This window comes from Silurus meridionalis, chromosome 16, assembly GCF_014805685.1.
Source record: "Silurus meridionalis isolate SWU-2019-XX chromosome 16, ASM1480568v1, whole genome shotgun sequence".
NCBI lineage: Eukaryota > Metazoa > Chordata > Actinopteri > Siluriformes > Siluridae > Silurus > Silurus meridionalis.
In genome coordinates this window covers 1,120,001-1,134,720 of record NC_060899.1, presented here as the reverse complement: position 1 = coordinate 1,134,720, position 14,720 = coordinate 1,120,001, and the positions used below count along the sequence as shown (strand labels likewise).

At 41.0% G+C, this 14,720-nt stretch overlaps 1 protein-coding gene and 1 long non-coding RNA gene across 3 annotated transcripts in view; one reads left to right on the top strand and one right to left on the bottom strand.

Annotated features, from left to right (window-relative positions):
• Window positions 1-1,236: 1,236 nt before the first annotated feature.
• LOC124399350 (EMILIN-3) overlaps window positions 1,237-14,720 on the bottom strand; it is a 16,430-nt gene continuing 2,946 nt past the window's right edge. The window contains 5 exon segments of the mRNA XM_046870221.1: window positions 1,237-2,770; window positions 2,773-3,172; window positions 3,409-3,929; window positions 4,018-4,301; window positions 8,434-8,556. Coding sequence (XP_046726177.1) covers window positions 1,896-2,770; window positions 2,773-3,172; window positions 3,409-3,929; window positions 4,018-4,301; window positions 8,434-8,556 — 2,203 coding nt within the window. The 3' untranslated portion in view covers window positions 1,237-1,895.
• Window positions 4,312-10,448, top strand: LOC124399351. Of its 2 annotated transcripts, none has more exons than XR_006928212.1 (3): window positions 4,312-4,933; window positions 9,435-9,487; window positions 9,838-10,448. It is a non-coding gene; the product is annotated as an uncharacterized LOC124399351 (long non-coding RNA). The 2 variants fall into 2 exon arrangements; XR_006928211.1 differs by having other exon boundaries at window positions 9,435-9,550.

Genomic DNA, 14,720 nt, shown 5'->3' with positions numbered 1-14,720 from the left:
TGTATGAAACTCAAAAGCAAACTTGTGTATTTAAAAACCATTAAATCTGTTTCTCCAGGAAATTCCACAATCTGCTAACATCTGAAGTTTCCATGAACATCTGCGTTAACAACATTATGCAAATACACACATATATAGTACAACTATACATGTTCAGAAACGAGACCTGGATGAAGCTCCAGGTGATGAAGGTACTGAAGCTGTTTAACACACATCCAGACTGAAGTGTACAGGTGATCAGGAACCTGCTGGAGGAATGTTCTCTCAGATATTCTTATTTATCTGCATTCAAATTCAGACTTACCAGATCAAGATTTGTGGACACCTGAGGATAATATTGCTATGTGCTTCTTCTTGAACATCCCATTCCACATTTAGTCTCTATTCACTTTTATAATGAGCTCCATTCTTCTGGGTAGATTTGATTTTGTAGAGATTCATTCAGCTACAATGGTGTTGGTAAAGTCAGGTACTGACGTCAGTGAGAAGGTGAGGAGGTTCCTGGCCAGCTTAAAAAATTCGTCCCAAAGGTGTTCAATAGGGTTGAAGCTCTAAAGCAGGATATCGTCCACATCTTCCAACCCATGTAAAGCAGATCTTCATGGAGCTGTGTGATGCTGGAGCAGGTTTTGGGGCTTCAAGTTCAAGTGAAGGTAAAATTTCATGCTCCTGCATCCAAAGACGTCTGATATGATTGTGTGCCTCCAACTTTGTGTAACAGTTTGAGGAAAAAACACATACAGGACGAGTTTAAATCTGGTGTCTGAAGAGTTTTGGTGATAAAAGTATCTTAGATCATAATTGACATTATTATGTGAACATTCTCACAGAATTCCAATTGATTTGTTTTGATGTCGATGTCTTTATTATGATTTATTATCTCAGATTTTTTTAAATATCTAAAAACTTTGACATCTAGTTGTTAAAATAAAAAAAATCCAATGGTAATCCTGAATTAAATTCATTCGCCAGTTTTCTTCTGAGTACAAGAAACCGAAATAAATAGAATGATTATATAATTGAAATGAAATATTTTTTATATATATATATATACACACAAATGTACATATATTTTTTATTTTATTGTACATTTTTATTAATGGAAATTCATTTTATTATCGCAAAATTCTACTTAACTAAAAAAAAATAGAAGATGGTGATTGATGAAGATGTTGCAGGTGTAAATTCGCTTTTCGTTGCACCCAAAAAGAAAAAAGTTAAACGTTGACTCCTAAATTGTACAGTATCTCTTTTATTAGCGTTATTGCTGCCCTCTAGTGGTTAATATCGAAAAAAAACAGTCCATCATTTACAAGTGAAACTTTAACAAGTCATGCTGCAGCCACGCCCAGTTCCCAAAAACATTTCATCATGAAAAATTATAATCTCATAGCAAAAGTAAAATAGAACACATATATTTCACATACAAATCGTTTCACACTTTATATTTAGCACCATAATGATGACAGTAATTTTCAAATTCGACACAACAGAACGAGAGACTGAACTGAAATGAAATGAGATGATATGAGAGCAGAGCAGCTTATAAATCAGACATCATCTTATAAATCTGTCCTAATTTATATACCCTAAAAATCCTTTATCTTATGAAGCACTTACTAGCGATTACCATGCAGCAGCTGGGAAAACTGTGCAAATCAGTGGTACAGGACTGAGGACTTGCTGCGCTAAACTGTACAAATATATAACACCACAGTCAAGTTTATTCTTTATATAAGTTATCACACTGGTTAGAAACAATATACATAACAGAAAAAAAGAGAAATATCTAAAAGATAAAGTGATAAGTAAGAAAACAATGCCCTGTTGATAAAACCAGAAGAAACATGTGATTTTGTACAGTCAGGTTTTGAAGTGTCTCTGTATCCAGGTGGTTACTGGACCGTCTTGTTAACACATTCCTGGAGTCCATTTCTGAGCTGTGTGAGCTGTTGGGTGTGGCTTGCAAGGGTGCCATTGACCTGCGCCAGGTAGCTGTCTGAATGACTCTCGAGTTCTGCACGAATCCTTTCCAGCTGATCGGCGAGCTCCCCCAGGCTGCTACACTGGCCCTCCACCTGCGAGATGCGACTTTCAACCCCCAGGACCTCACGATGAGCATCCAGCGCCGTTCCCCGGCAGCCCTGCAGTTCCCCCGACAGCCTGCGCCTCATTCCCTGCAGCTCACCTTTCAACTGGATCAGCCTGCGCTCTCCAGAACCAAGCAGTGCCCCCTGCTGGCCCACAAGCTCAGCGATGCCGTGCACTTGTTTGACCAGCCTCTGCTGCCGTTCCTGCCATGTCGAGTTAGCATGACTCATCTCGTGCGTGAAGAGGTGTACGGAATCCTTCAAGCCCTTTAGACTGCGGTTTACAGAGTTGACATTAATCTTGAGGAGTGTGATTTCCCCCTGTACCGAGCCCTCATTGTCCTCTTTAGCGATTTGAACCAGAAGTCCTTGCAAGGTTCCATTTAGATGATCCAACATATCCATGTGTTTGTCCAGACGTTCTGAAATCTTCTTCTCCATCTGTTTGCAGTCTTCAATCTCTGTTTGGATTTGTGCTGCATCAAGATTAGGTGCTGGAGAACAAGCTGAAGTGCAAAGAAGCTCAAGATCTGTTAACTGCTTCTGGACTCCATCCAAACCAGTTTCTATACGTCTGTTGATGTTCTCAATCTCTGTCCCTAATGCTGGCACCACTTGGCCCTCCAGTAGTGCTGGAGACGTCGCATTGCTCAGTTCCTCTACAGCCACAAACACACGCTCTCCAGGCTTTTCAGCTTGTCCTCTATATGGGTCTTAAATCCATCCAGGGATCCCTCACCCAAAACATCAAACATGGTCTTGTCCTGCTCTGTGGTGTTCAGATGGCCCTCTATGTGTAGTAAACGAGTATCCAACATTGTCTCCAGGTGAATTGTTTGCTCACTCAGTGCTGTCTGGAGTTGCCTCTGAGATTCAGTCAAACCCTTAACAGACTCCTCCAGAAGCAGGGTTCGCTGGGAAAAATCATCAATCTGAGTACAGCAGCCTGGGGTAACTGTCAGACCCTGGATCTGAGCCTGAAGGTCACCCAGCTCCTTCCTCAGGCCCGTCTCACGGCCATCCAAAGACTGCTGGAGCTGCTCCTGGCCATTAAGGTATTCCTTGTGGCAGTTGTTCTGAATCTGAGGACAGGAAGCAGCAAAGGGTCAATCAGTTGACCAGAGGTTTTTTACCAGACCCCCCTACCTAATAATACCCATGGACTTGTGGTACTCCCCTTTAATTAGTCACATTAAAGACATAAATGAATCGTTCATGAACAACTCATCACTACTGTGTTCAGAAGAATTAAGAAGCCACCTCATGCTAGGTGATTACAAGTCAAATCCAAAGTCTAACGTTCCTTATTATGACTCACCTGTCCGATTTTTTCATTGCAGTGGTTTTCCAGGCCACTCAGCCGCCTTTCAAATCCATCCAGGATCTGTGCTCTGATGCCAACTAGTTTTTCATCCAGCAGCTTCTCCATTAACTTCTGGATGCCTCCAGGTGGCACTTCCATCAGCCTCTTCAGCTGCCCATCATGGCCCATTACCATGCCATGGATCTCATCCAGCATGTCGCTTTTGACCCTTAGCTCATCCTTGACCTCTGTCACCCTTCCAACCAGCTCTCCAAGAACTGGAAAGCCCTCGCTGCCCCCTGTGGTATCTGGCATGCCCTCAGGGATGACTGCAAAACCCACTGTAGAGTCCTGTCTGCGTGGGGCTCCACCTAGCAGGGTACTCACCATCTTAGTGGTGTCTTCACGGAGTGAGATGCGGAGACGTTCCTCCAGGCCAGTGATCATACCATTCAGAGTTTCCAAACCCTGCGAAAGCCTCCTTAGATCCTCCTCCATACGGTCTAGACGCTCACCAGTGACACCTGTTCCTGGACCTAAAAGCCAGAAGACCAGAGTAAGCGTCATGATTACAATTATCAGAAATGCAGGACATTCTGATTTACTTGTAATGCATATGGTTACCTGCTGAAGGTACATGTCCTGTTGGTACATTATCATGATGACCCCCAGGGAAAAGATGCTTTCCTGGCTCGAGCTCTGATCCAGGGTTTGGTATCTTTTTGTGACCCCATGGGAAACCTTTTATACCTGGTCTAGAGCCTTTGAATGTTGGCATGATGGAGTCTGGACCAGGTGTAGGACCATCAAAGCAGTTTTCTCCAGAGTAACCCGGGCAACAGCGCCATTCCAGCTCAGTCACTGTCTTGTAGCCAACCTTGTAGGTAGGTTTGTAGAATGTCCGATACCTGTAAGCAAATACATTCGAACATCAGCTTAGGATTTGCCACCTTCTCTCCAGCACTGTCCTAAACATTTAGAGCAGGGGTTCCACAAACTATGACCCGTGGGGCAAACACAGCCTCAATGCCCCCACATTTGGAACAGTCCTCTGAACAATGCCAGAGACATACCGGTTGAATAATCGATTATCGGCAAGTATGATCCAACCAAGATATCGGTATCATATCAGTAAAATCCATTATCACCCGACCTTCAGTTATTAATGTAGACTAATTATTTATTAGATTCACCCACCAACCACATGTCAAAGAGCCACCAGTCACGCCTCCTCCAACACTCAACACTCTTGCTCAGCCTCTCCCTCCTACTAATCACCTACACCTGTCCTCCATTTACCCGTCCTAGCTTCCCCTTCACTCACTGTCCGGTCTACAGTTTAGATCATCCGGACTACCTACCGCTCTTACTACCTAAGTTTCCATGCTCCTAACCAGGCTTTGGTGAAGCACTTAGTTAAGTCTGCCATTTCCTGCAGTCTTGTTTCATACTCTCTCGTGTTTGTGACCAATAAACAACACCCTGTTTTACTCCCGGTTCCTGACGCCTGGTCTATCTGTGACGACGTGCATATGCATAAGTAAGTAAATGTTTTGACTTATAAAAGCAATAAATACGGAAAAAATGTCATTACGCCAGTAAAACTGCTCTATAATAAGTGATGTATCTGTTGAAACGTGATGCTCACGTGTCTGTACGCTGCAGAACAAAATAATAAACTAATCTAGAATTAGGAGGCGAAAGAAATACATTTAAAATCTGAATAAAATCTGCACAATAACACTGGTAGTCCCTCCGGCCCGTGGTGTTTCTGTTACAGACCCTCATTAAAGAAAGGAATAATGCTGTCCTACACAGAAACAGTTTGTGGACCCCTGATTAAGATTGATGACTACAGTGCCTTGCGAAAGTATTCGGCCCCCTTGAACTTTGCGACCTTTTGCCACATTTCAGGCTTCAAACATAAAGATATAAAACTGTAATTTTTTGTGAAGAATCAACAACAAGTGGGACACAATCATGAAGTGGAACGAAATTTATTGGATATTTCAAACTTTTTTAACAAATAAAAAACTGAAAAATTGGGCGTGCAAAATTATTAAGCCCCTTTACTTTCAGTGCAGCAAACTCTCTCCAGAAGTTCAGTGAGGATCTCTGAATGATCCAATGTTGACCTAAATGACTAATGATGCTAAATAGAATCCACCTGTGTGTAATCAAGTCTCCGTATAAATGCACCTGCACTGTGATAGTCTCAGAGGTCCGTTTAAAGCGCAGAGAGCATCATGAAGAACAAGGAACACACCAGGCAGGTCCGAAATACTGTTGTGGAGAAGTTTAAAGCTGGATTTGGATACAAAAAGATTTTCCAAGCTTTAAACATCCCAAGGAGCACTGTGCAAGCGATAATATTGAAATGGAAGGAGTATCAGACCACTGCAAATCTACCAAGACCTGGCTGTCCCTCTAAACTTTCAGCTCATACAAGGAGAATACTGATCAGAGATGCAGCCAAGAGGCCCATGATCACTCTGGATGAACTGCAGAGATCTACAGCTGAGGTGGGAGACTCTGTCCATAGGACAACAATCAGTCGTATACTGCAAAAATCTGGCCTTTATGGAAGAGTGGCAAGAAGAAAGCCATTTCTTAAAGCTATCCATTTAAAGTTTAAAGTTTAAAGTTTGCCACAAGCCACCTGGGAGACACACCAAACATGTGGAAGAAGGTGCTCTGCTCAGATGAAACCAAAATCGAACTTTTTGGCAACAATGCAAAACGTTATGTTTGGCGTAAAAGCAACACAGCTCATCACCCTGAACACACCATCCCCACTGTCAAACATGGTGGAGGCGGCATTATGGTTTGGGCCTGCTTTTCTTCAGCAGGGACAGGGAAGATGGTTAAAATTGATGGGAAGATGGATGGAGCCAAATACAGGACCATTCTGGAAGAAAACCTGATGGAGTCTGCAAAAGACCTGAGACTGGGACAGAGATTTGTCTTCCAACAAGACAATGATCCAAAACATAAAGCAAAATCTACAATGGAATGGTTCACAAATAAACATATCCAGGTGTTAGAATGGCCAAGTCAAAGTCCAGACCTGAATCCAATCGAGAATCTGTGGAAAGAACTGAAAACTGCTGTTCACAAATGCTCTCCATCCAACCTCACTGAGCTCGAGCTGTTTTGCAAGGAGGAATGGGCAAAAATTTCAGTCTCTCGATGTGCAAAACTACCCCAAGCGACTTACAGCTGTAATCGCAGCAAAAGGTGGCGCTACAAAGTATTAACTTAAGGGGGCTGAATAATTTTGCATGCCCAATTTTTCAGTTTTTTGTTTGTTGAAAAAGTTTGAAATATCCAATAAATTTCGTTCCACTGCATGATTGTGTCCCACTTGTTGTTGATTCTTCACAAAATATTACAGTTTTATATCTTTATGTTTGAAGCCTGAAATGTGGCAAAAGGTCGCAAAGTTCAAGGGGGCCGAATACTTTCGCAAGGCACTGTATAAGGTCTATAGTTAGAATTGGTGCTTTCTATCGCAGGTATTGCATAAGAAATTTTCTGTTAGAATAAGAAGATACGAATGGTTAGCATGCTTGGTTTCGGATCAGCTTCAGAGCATGTGTTGTTTTTATATAGTTCTCTAACATTCGCATCATCCATCTTCCTTTAACAAGTGCAACAATGAGCTGATCTCAGGATCCAGGTGGGAATACTGATCTAAACTGTTCTTATTGAGATACCTTCAAGGGTACATGGTGTACCTTAACATATTTAAAACAAGTTAATGATACAAACATGTTCTTAAGGGTCCAACTGTGTGGTTTAAATCAAAGTAAAACTTTGTAGAAACACGGAAAGTATAGTTTTATGATAAAAGCACAGCATCACTGTGGACTACACTTTAACAAACCAGAAATCAGGGGTGCCGTTAGGGGGATGCAGAGTATGCCAGGCATATGGGCCCAAGAGAACGCTAGGGGGCCCCACAATCATCAATTAAAATTTTTCCAATTAGTTTTTTTTTTTAATCGTACATACACACATATTTTAAATAATAACACTGTGGTGAAATAAAATAAATTCCCTGTAAATAAAATTAAACTATATTAACTTTATTATTAATAATATAACATTGTGTATATATATATATATATATACAGTACAGACCAAAAGTTTGGACACACCTTCTCATTCAAAGAGTTTTCTTTATTTTCATGACTATGAAAATTGTAGAGTCACACTGAAGGCATCAAGGGCTATTTGACCAAGAAGGAGAGTGATGGGGTGCTGCACCAGATGACGTGGCCTCCACAGTCACCGGACCTGAACCCAATCGAGATGGTTTAGGGGTGAGCTGGACCGCAGAGTGAAGGCAAAAGGGCCAACAAGTGCCAAGCATCTCTCGGGGAACTCCTTCAAGACTGTTGAAAGACCATTTCAGGTGACTACCTCTTGAAGCTCATCAAGAGAATGCCAAGAGTGTGCAAAGCAGTAATCAAAGCAAAAGGTGGCTACTTTGAAGAACCTACAATATGACATTTTTCATTTGTTTCACACTTTTTTGTTATGTATATAATTCCATATATAATTCCACGTGTGTTCATTCATAGTTTTGATGCCTTCAGTGTGAATCTACAATTTTCATAGTCATGAAAATAAAGAAAACTCTTTGAATGAGAAGGTGTGTCCAAACTTTTGGTCTGTACTGTATATATATATATATATATATATATATATATATATATATATATATATATATATGGGGGCCCAAAATTCTGTCTTGCATACCCCCCTTAAAACTGTTAATTGCGCCCCTGCCAGAAATCATACACGGATTACAAAGTTATTTGAAGATCGAGCTGAATAAAATAATCATGTTTTGAAATAAACCAATTCGCCTTCTTAGACTGTTTAGAAATCAATCTTAGGATTTTGTTGTTGAGTTTTAAAACTCCACCTCTAGAGGGCAGTGAAACACAGGGTCCCACTGTTGCAAAAGGGTCCAACATTTAGAACACTGCAAATACATCAGGGTTACATCACATTATATCATGATGTTCTTACATCACCACGGGACACTTCTGTCCCCAGATGCACTTGGTGGTGTAGTCCGCCTTGACGTAGGTGGCCATTCCATCCTGAATCGTACAGGTGATGTTCTTCTGGACAACGTAGGCACAGTGATTTCTGAAAGAGAGAAATATCAGGAGTTTTTTCTTTTCTCTGGAACTTGCATTGCAACAAGAGCAAGTCTTGAGGGACTACATGTCCTGCTCATTACTATATAGGAGGCATTAAGCCAGACATCTGTCACATATTGACCATTTTAATGACCGTTTCATCCCATCCACATGTCTCCACCTTTCTCGCTTTCCCAGGAACAGATTAATCATGATGAAACTCCGAGGTGCAGCTTCAGCAACTGTTCCTCAGAGATTGTTAAGCAATAATCAGTGCTCAGATGTTGGTGAAGTAACAAATTGTAGCCTTGTGAGCATTTTTTGCAGCTCCACAGCTGTCCAGCCAGAAGATACCTGGAGAATGAAACTGGAAGATGATGCAGCGGTGCTTTTTTGCTCAGATTTGGCCAAAAAAAGCTACAGTTTTATAATGGTTGCTAAAACAGTTGGAACCCACCACCACAGGGTTGAAGTTCAACCAAATTTGTGCTGGATGTTATGCAAATTTGTGTCTGGTCCAAATTCAGCCCACACAATTTGATTGGTAATCCACTCAATAACCCTGAAGCGTTCTAAAGCAGCTGGATGGACACCACCATCACACCCCCTTCTAAGCATCACACCACCATCACTATCTCACCACCACTATCACACCATCACCATCACACCACCTTTTAACCATCACATCACCACTATCACACCACCACCATCACAATTGTGAGTGAGTGAGTGTGTGTGTGTGTGTGTGTGTGTGTGTGTATGTATGTGTGTGTGTGTGTGTGTGTGTTTCTCTCAGAATGATATAATATCCAATAGCAGCTGTCCTGCTTCTAACTCCCTAGTCAGCATTTCACCAGATTTCGTTTTGAACCTCAATGCCAACAGATTACTCGTGGACACGTGCCATGCTGATGGACTAAAGAGGAAGCTTCAGCACGGTACATCATCTCATCATCACATCATCTCAGCACATGGGTGGGATTTTAAACAAACATGAACATGTGTGTATTAGATTTATTTATTTATTTATTTATTTATTTATTTATTTATTTATTTATCTAATATAGTTCTTGAAACTGGCTTTGATTTGATGAAACTCGCTCTACCAGGAACTTTTAATGGAAGACGCTCCACATAAACAGATTTCTAGAAGCAGAGAGATCTTTATTTATGGAAGGAGACCCTGGTGTCAGCTCTTTGTTCTTTTATCTAGCTTCATTAGTTGGGTATAAAAGAATAAAACACGTCTTGTTACCTTCACCTTTATCACGCCACATTCTTTCCCTAGAAGAATCCGCCATCACCTATACCACGCACCATGACCTGATGCAGGACCATCAGGAGGTGTTTGTGATCTTCTGATGGCTGGAGGATCCCTTAAGCAGAAACGGCCGTGTTTGTTTCGTCAGAACATAAACAGTTTCTCCACAGCGACGTGTGAAATCAGCCAAGCAAGCGAACCTGAGAAAACTGAATACGAACAGGGTCTGGTGCACATCTGCAGAAGATGGATGACCTTCAGACAGTGTGTGAAGGATTCAGTTGCTGGTGGAGACTGATGTTACAAAACACACACACTCTCAAACAGCAGAGTTGGATGGGTCATTGATATTCAGGGCTGCAATAAAACCAGATTCTGTCACATGATCTTCAGCAGAAGTTTCAGAGAAAGAGTGCAGATGCTCCTTCAGTTTATTCACTTCTGTTTATTACAAATTAAGCAAATAATGTTTTTGTTCTCAAAACTATAAATATTACAATGAGCTTGTTTAATCATTTCTTCATTCTGAACTCAAACCTGATATTAAATGATCTACTGTTAACTGGTTCACCATCATTATATGGTGATGATGAAGGTGAAGGTGATGGTGAAGGTAAAGGCAGAGGTAAAAGTAAAACTGATGGCAAAGATGAAGATGAAGGTGATGATGAAGGTGGAAGTGATGGTAGTGGTGATGTTGATGGAGGCAAGGATGGAGGTGTGAGTAAACTAATGGTAAACATGCAGATGATGGTGATGGTGAACATGATGGTGATGGTGCTGAAGCATGTAGTGATGGTGATGGAGGTGAAATTAAAACTGATGGTAAATGTGTAGATGAAGTTGATGGTGATTGTGTTGGTGATAGTTGAAGTAAATGTGGAGATATTGCTGATGGTAGAGGAGATGGTGAGAGTGATGCTGAAGAAGAAAGAAACGATGGTGGCAATAATGGTGTGTAAAAGTGGTCAACATGGAGGTAAGAGTGGATGTGATAGTGATGTTAAGGTGGTGGTGAACATGGAGGTGAGGGTGATGTAAAGGTGGTGGTGAACATGGAGGTGAGGGTGGAAGTGATGGTGATGTGAAGGTGGTGGTGAACATGGAGTTGATGGTAATGTAAAGGTGGTGGTGAACATGGAGGTGAGAGTGGAGGTGATGTTGATGTTAAGGTGGTGGTGAACATGGAGGTAAGGGTGGAAGTGATGGTGATGTGAAGGTGGTGGTGAACATGGAGGTGAGAGTGGATGTGATAGTGATGTTAAGGTGGTGGTGAACATGGAGGTAAGGGTAGAATGATGGTAATGTAAAGGAGGGGTTGAACTGGGAGGTGGTGATGTTTTAAAGGTGGTGGTGAACAAGGAGGTGAGGGTGAAGGTCATTCTGTACAGCTGTGAAAAATGTACAGTTTGATTCAGTTTGTGTAGTTTCTGTGTGATGGAGTGATGTGTGAGATCTTCAATCTTCAAAGTTTAGACACCTCAGACATAAAACTTCACCTTGTTCTCCACTCACAAACTTCCACCTATTCCCTGGTTTCAGTTCGAGTCTGGAGTAAAAGCATTCCCACTAAAAATATTTTCAGGATCAACTCTCGGTCACCGATACCCTGCTGTAGATCCCAAGAGAGAAGAAGAATTCCTTTCAGTTTTTTAAGTAAGGGTGACTTCTCTTCTCTCTCTTCTTTTCAAAGCAGCTTCATGTCTTTCTGAATTTTATCAGAGGACTGATGTTAACATTGCGATTACAATGCAATGAAAACGGTAGTAAATAAAACCACAGCTGATTTTAGTCTCTTATCTAATACAGGATTTGTTTTTAATAACGTCTGGGTCCTAATGCTCGACGGATTTTGAATGCCACCCCTGGTCATCACGAGATAAACGCTATAAACAGTATGAACTGCTATAAATGCTATAAGCCTCTAATGAGACTTACAGAGCAACAAAGTGATGTTATTGTTTCCAACAATCATTCTCTATTTCTTTCTCAAACACAAGTGTGACCGCTCTTTCATCAGCCAGTAGAATCGGATCCCACATGACCGAGTCTTTAGATCAGAATTAGATCAGAGAGGACAATCAGTGGAAGTATAAATATAGAGATTGAGATGGAGAGCGAGATTATTTCAGGCTCATTACATGCAGGAAATGGAACGAGAAAAGTTTTTTGGTGTAGCTTGTGACTTTCTGGGGGTGTGGCCTATATGTTAATGAGAGGTAGTAATAACCAAAATGCACATCTCACACACACAGTATATAAACCCACACCAGTGCGGATTAAAAGGGTGTTTAAGTATTTAGGCAAATTTGAGCTCAGATGTGAACAACAAACTTTCCTTGTAACCTCTTCGTTCATGTTTACCGAGAGCTTGTGAATACGAGTTTACAGGAAAGTACTCAATTTATCTACAATCCACACAATCACCTTTAAAATAGTCCCCTTGCACAGCAATACAGCTCACAGTGTTCTACTGGAACGTGTCCTAGAAGTCGAAGCGTGTGTAGCACCTTCTGCGCTTCACGCCGGATCTCCGCAATGGTGTCAAAACAGCGAGCTTTGAGCATTTTCATCATCAGCGAGCTATCTTCATGAAGAGGTCCACAGGAGCCAAATCTGGCGAGTAGGGTGGTTGTGGAAGTATCATGTTGTTTCTGGTGAGAAACTCACGTGTGAGGAGTAGCTCGTGACAGGGGGCGCATGTGGTCAGAATAGCAGACGTGGTAACGCACGTGGTCCCTGTGACTGTGCATGCAGCCTCGTGCTGCCATCTTGTTGCCGTGTTACAAAACTAGTCTCGAAACTTTTTGATACCACCCCGTACATTAGATCTGCATCAAAGCGTAAATGTGCTTGAATTACAGGTAAACCTGGAGAAATATCAGTCCACACGTGCACTAGAAGATCGATCTTCTGGTTCACGTGGAAAATCTCAAGTTTAAAGATCACAAGAAAATCCCTGCTAACAACAACTAGCGTAAACAGAGCTACAGAAAAGTGTAGCGCAAATAAATAAGTTTGAGGTTTGGTTTCGGAGTAATGGGTTTCAAATTGAGCAACATGAGAAGAGTGTAAATTATAAAACGCATCAGAAGGAGGACATTGCTAGCAACAAAACATGAATAAATAGAATAAATAACCTAGCATTAAAAGAACTAACAAAAAAAACAATGTGGTGACAGACATAAATAAATGCTTAAATATACTAGAAACTTGATTTGTAAAGCTTTAAATTAAAGAAATATTCGTTTATTTTTACTTTCCTCACTGTTTTAGGTTATAAAATAGTCTGAGCAGTTGTAGTCACATGCTAATCACTGGGTCTTGAACAGGAAGCGTATGAAACCTTATTAAGAGGTTTAACTCGCCCATGAAGCTCTGCCACAGCCGTTCTACATCCTCCCTCCTCACACACTAACCCTTTGTGCCTCTTAATCGACTTTAGCGAGGGAAAAAACCTTCATTTTTCTTCCCCGTGCCCCCCTTCAGGCACATACCGCTAATTAGCAGAAATGATAGATGCTCGGATGGGTTCTGCTGAGAACGTCTGCACAATCTCAAATCGCAATTAACAGAATAATAGCTGTTTTTTTACGTCAATCAAGCAGAGCTAAAGTCCAGACTGGGCTAAATTACATCAGAGGTGATTCTCATGGCTACAACACTTCAGCTTGTGGTTCTCACAGCTGTCACGGCCACCAGAGACTCATTAGTGCTAAGACCATGTGGTGGAGTGTGAGAGTTCTTCCTCTGAGAGCTGCCTGAAGAACATTCACTCTGAAATACTCTGAAATATTGAAATGTTTTGACTGTCATGCGACAGTTTTTTGAAGAACTTTTTGAAGTTGTTTATTAGTGTTTCATGAGCACATTATCTATTTGCATATTTAAGGCTTATTAGTGAGATTATTTGTGCTAATGTTTACTAGTCGAGCTATACCAAGCTTCTAGATCCACCACAGAAGATCCAGTGGTTATATCAATGTTAACAACATTTATTATATTTCTCCAGATGGTTTAAACTTTCTAAATAAGTTCTAGAAACCATTTAAATCTTTCTTTACAAGGGTTCTTCAACATAACTTAGGGTTCCTAGTTTTTAAAACCAACTCTGTTTGGAAACATCTCTATTTTCTCCATAGGGACAAATCAAATAACCCTTCAGGTTTGCTAGAAGGATCTTTTTCCCTTTCACAGAATATATTTAATGGTTTCTTGAAGGTTGCTTCCTTTAGGAAAGAGGGAGGGGAATCTCTGAATTGGTTCTAACTGGACCCTGATTTATATATTTGGTCGATTGTAGATTAGTACCTTGAGGTCTTTTAGTGGTTAAATGTTATACCCTCAGCACAAATTGGGTCATCAACAGGACTTAAAAATGGTTCTGTAAATGTGCTTTAGCTGATAAAGTGCTCTACTATGAGAAGATTAGGTTCTTTGAAGGGTTTAAGTGAAAACTGTCTTATAAAGAACCCTTTATAGTCTGGTTTAATGGGAAGCTATGTAGCAGGCTTCCCACGAGGAACTTATACAGATGTGCTCAAAAGCAATCGTACTTAACGATCAACATTATCCAGACTTTGCTTACAGCTGGAGATCAACACAAGGTCATGGCTACTGTAAGATCTTTATATGTTAATCATTATACTGTCTGTCTCCATGATGTGTTCTTTTGAGAGGTTGAGACGTTTCTTCTCAACCAGGCCATTCGTATAAACACTCCAGACTTTTGGGATTAGGAGTGTAACTGAATATGAACACATTATTTGGAATAAACAGATGTGATTTAAACAAATTCAAATACAGATCTGATTTGGAGAAGCCGGAGAAGATTCACAAGGAAGCTGGTTGAGACTGGAGTTGTGTATCAGGACTAGGATTCAATGCTGCGTGATGAATTTGAAATATTT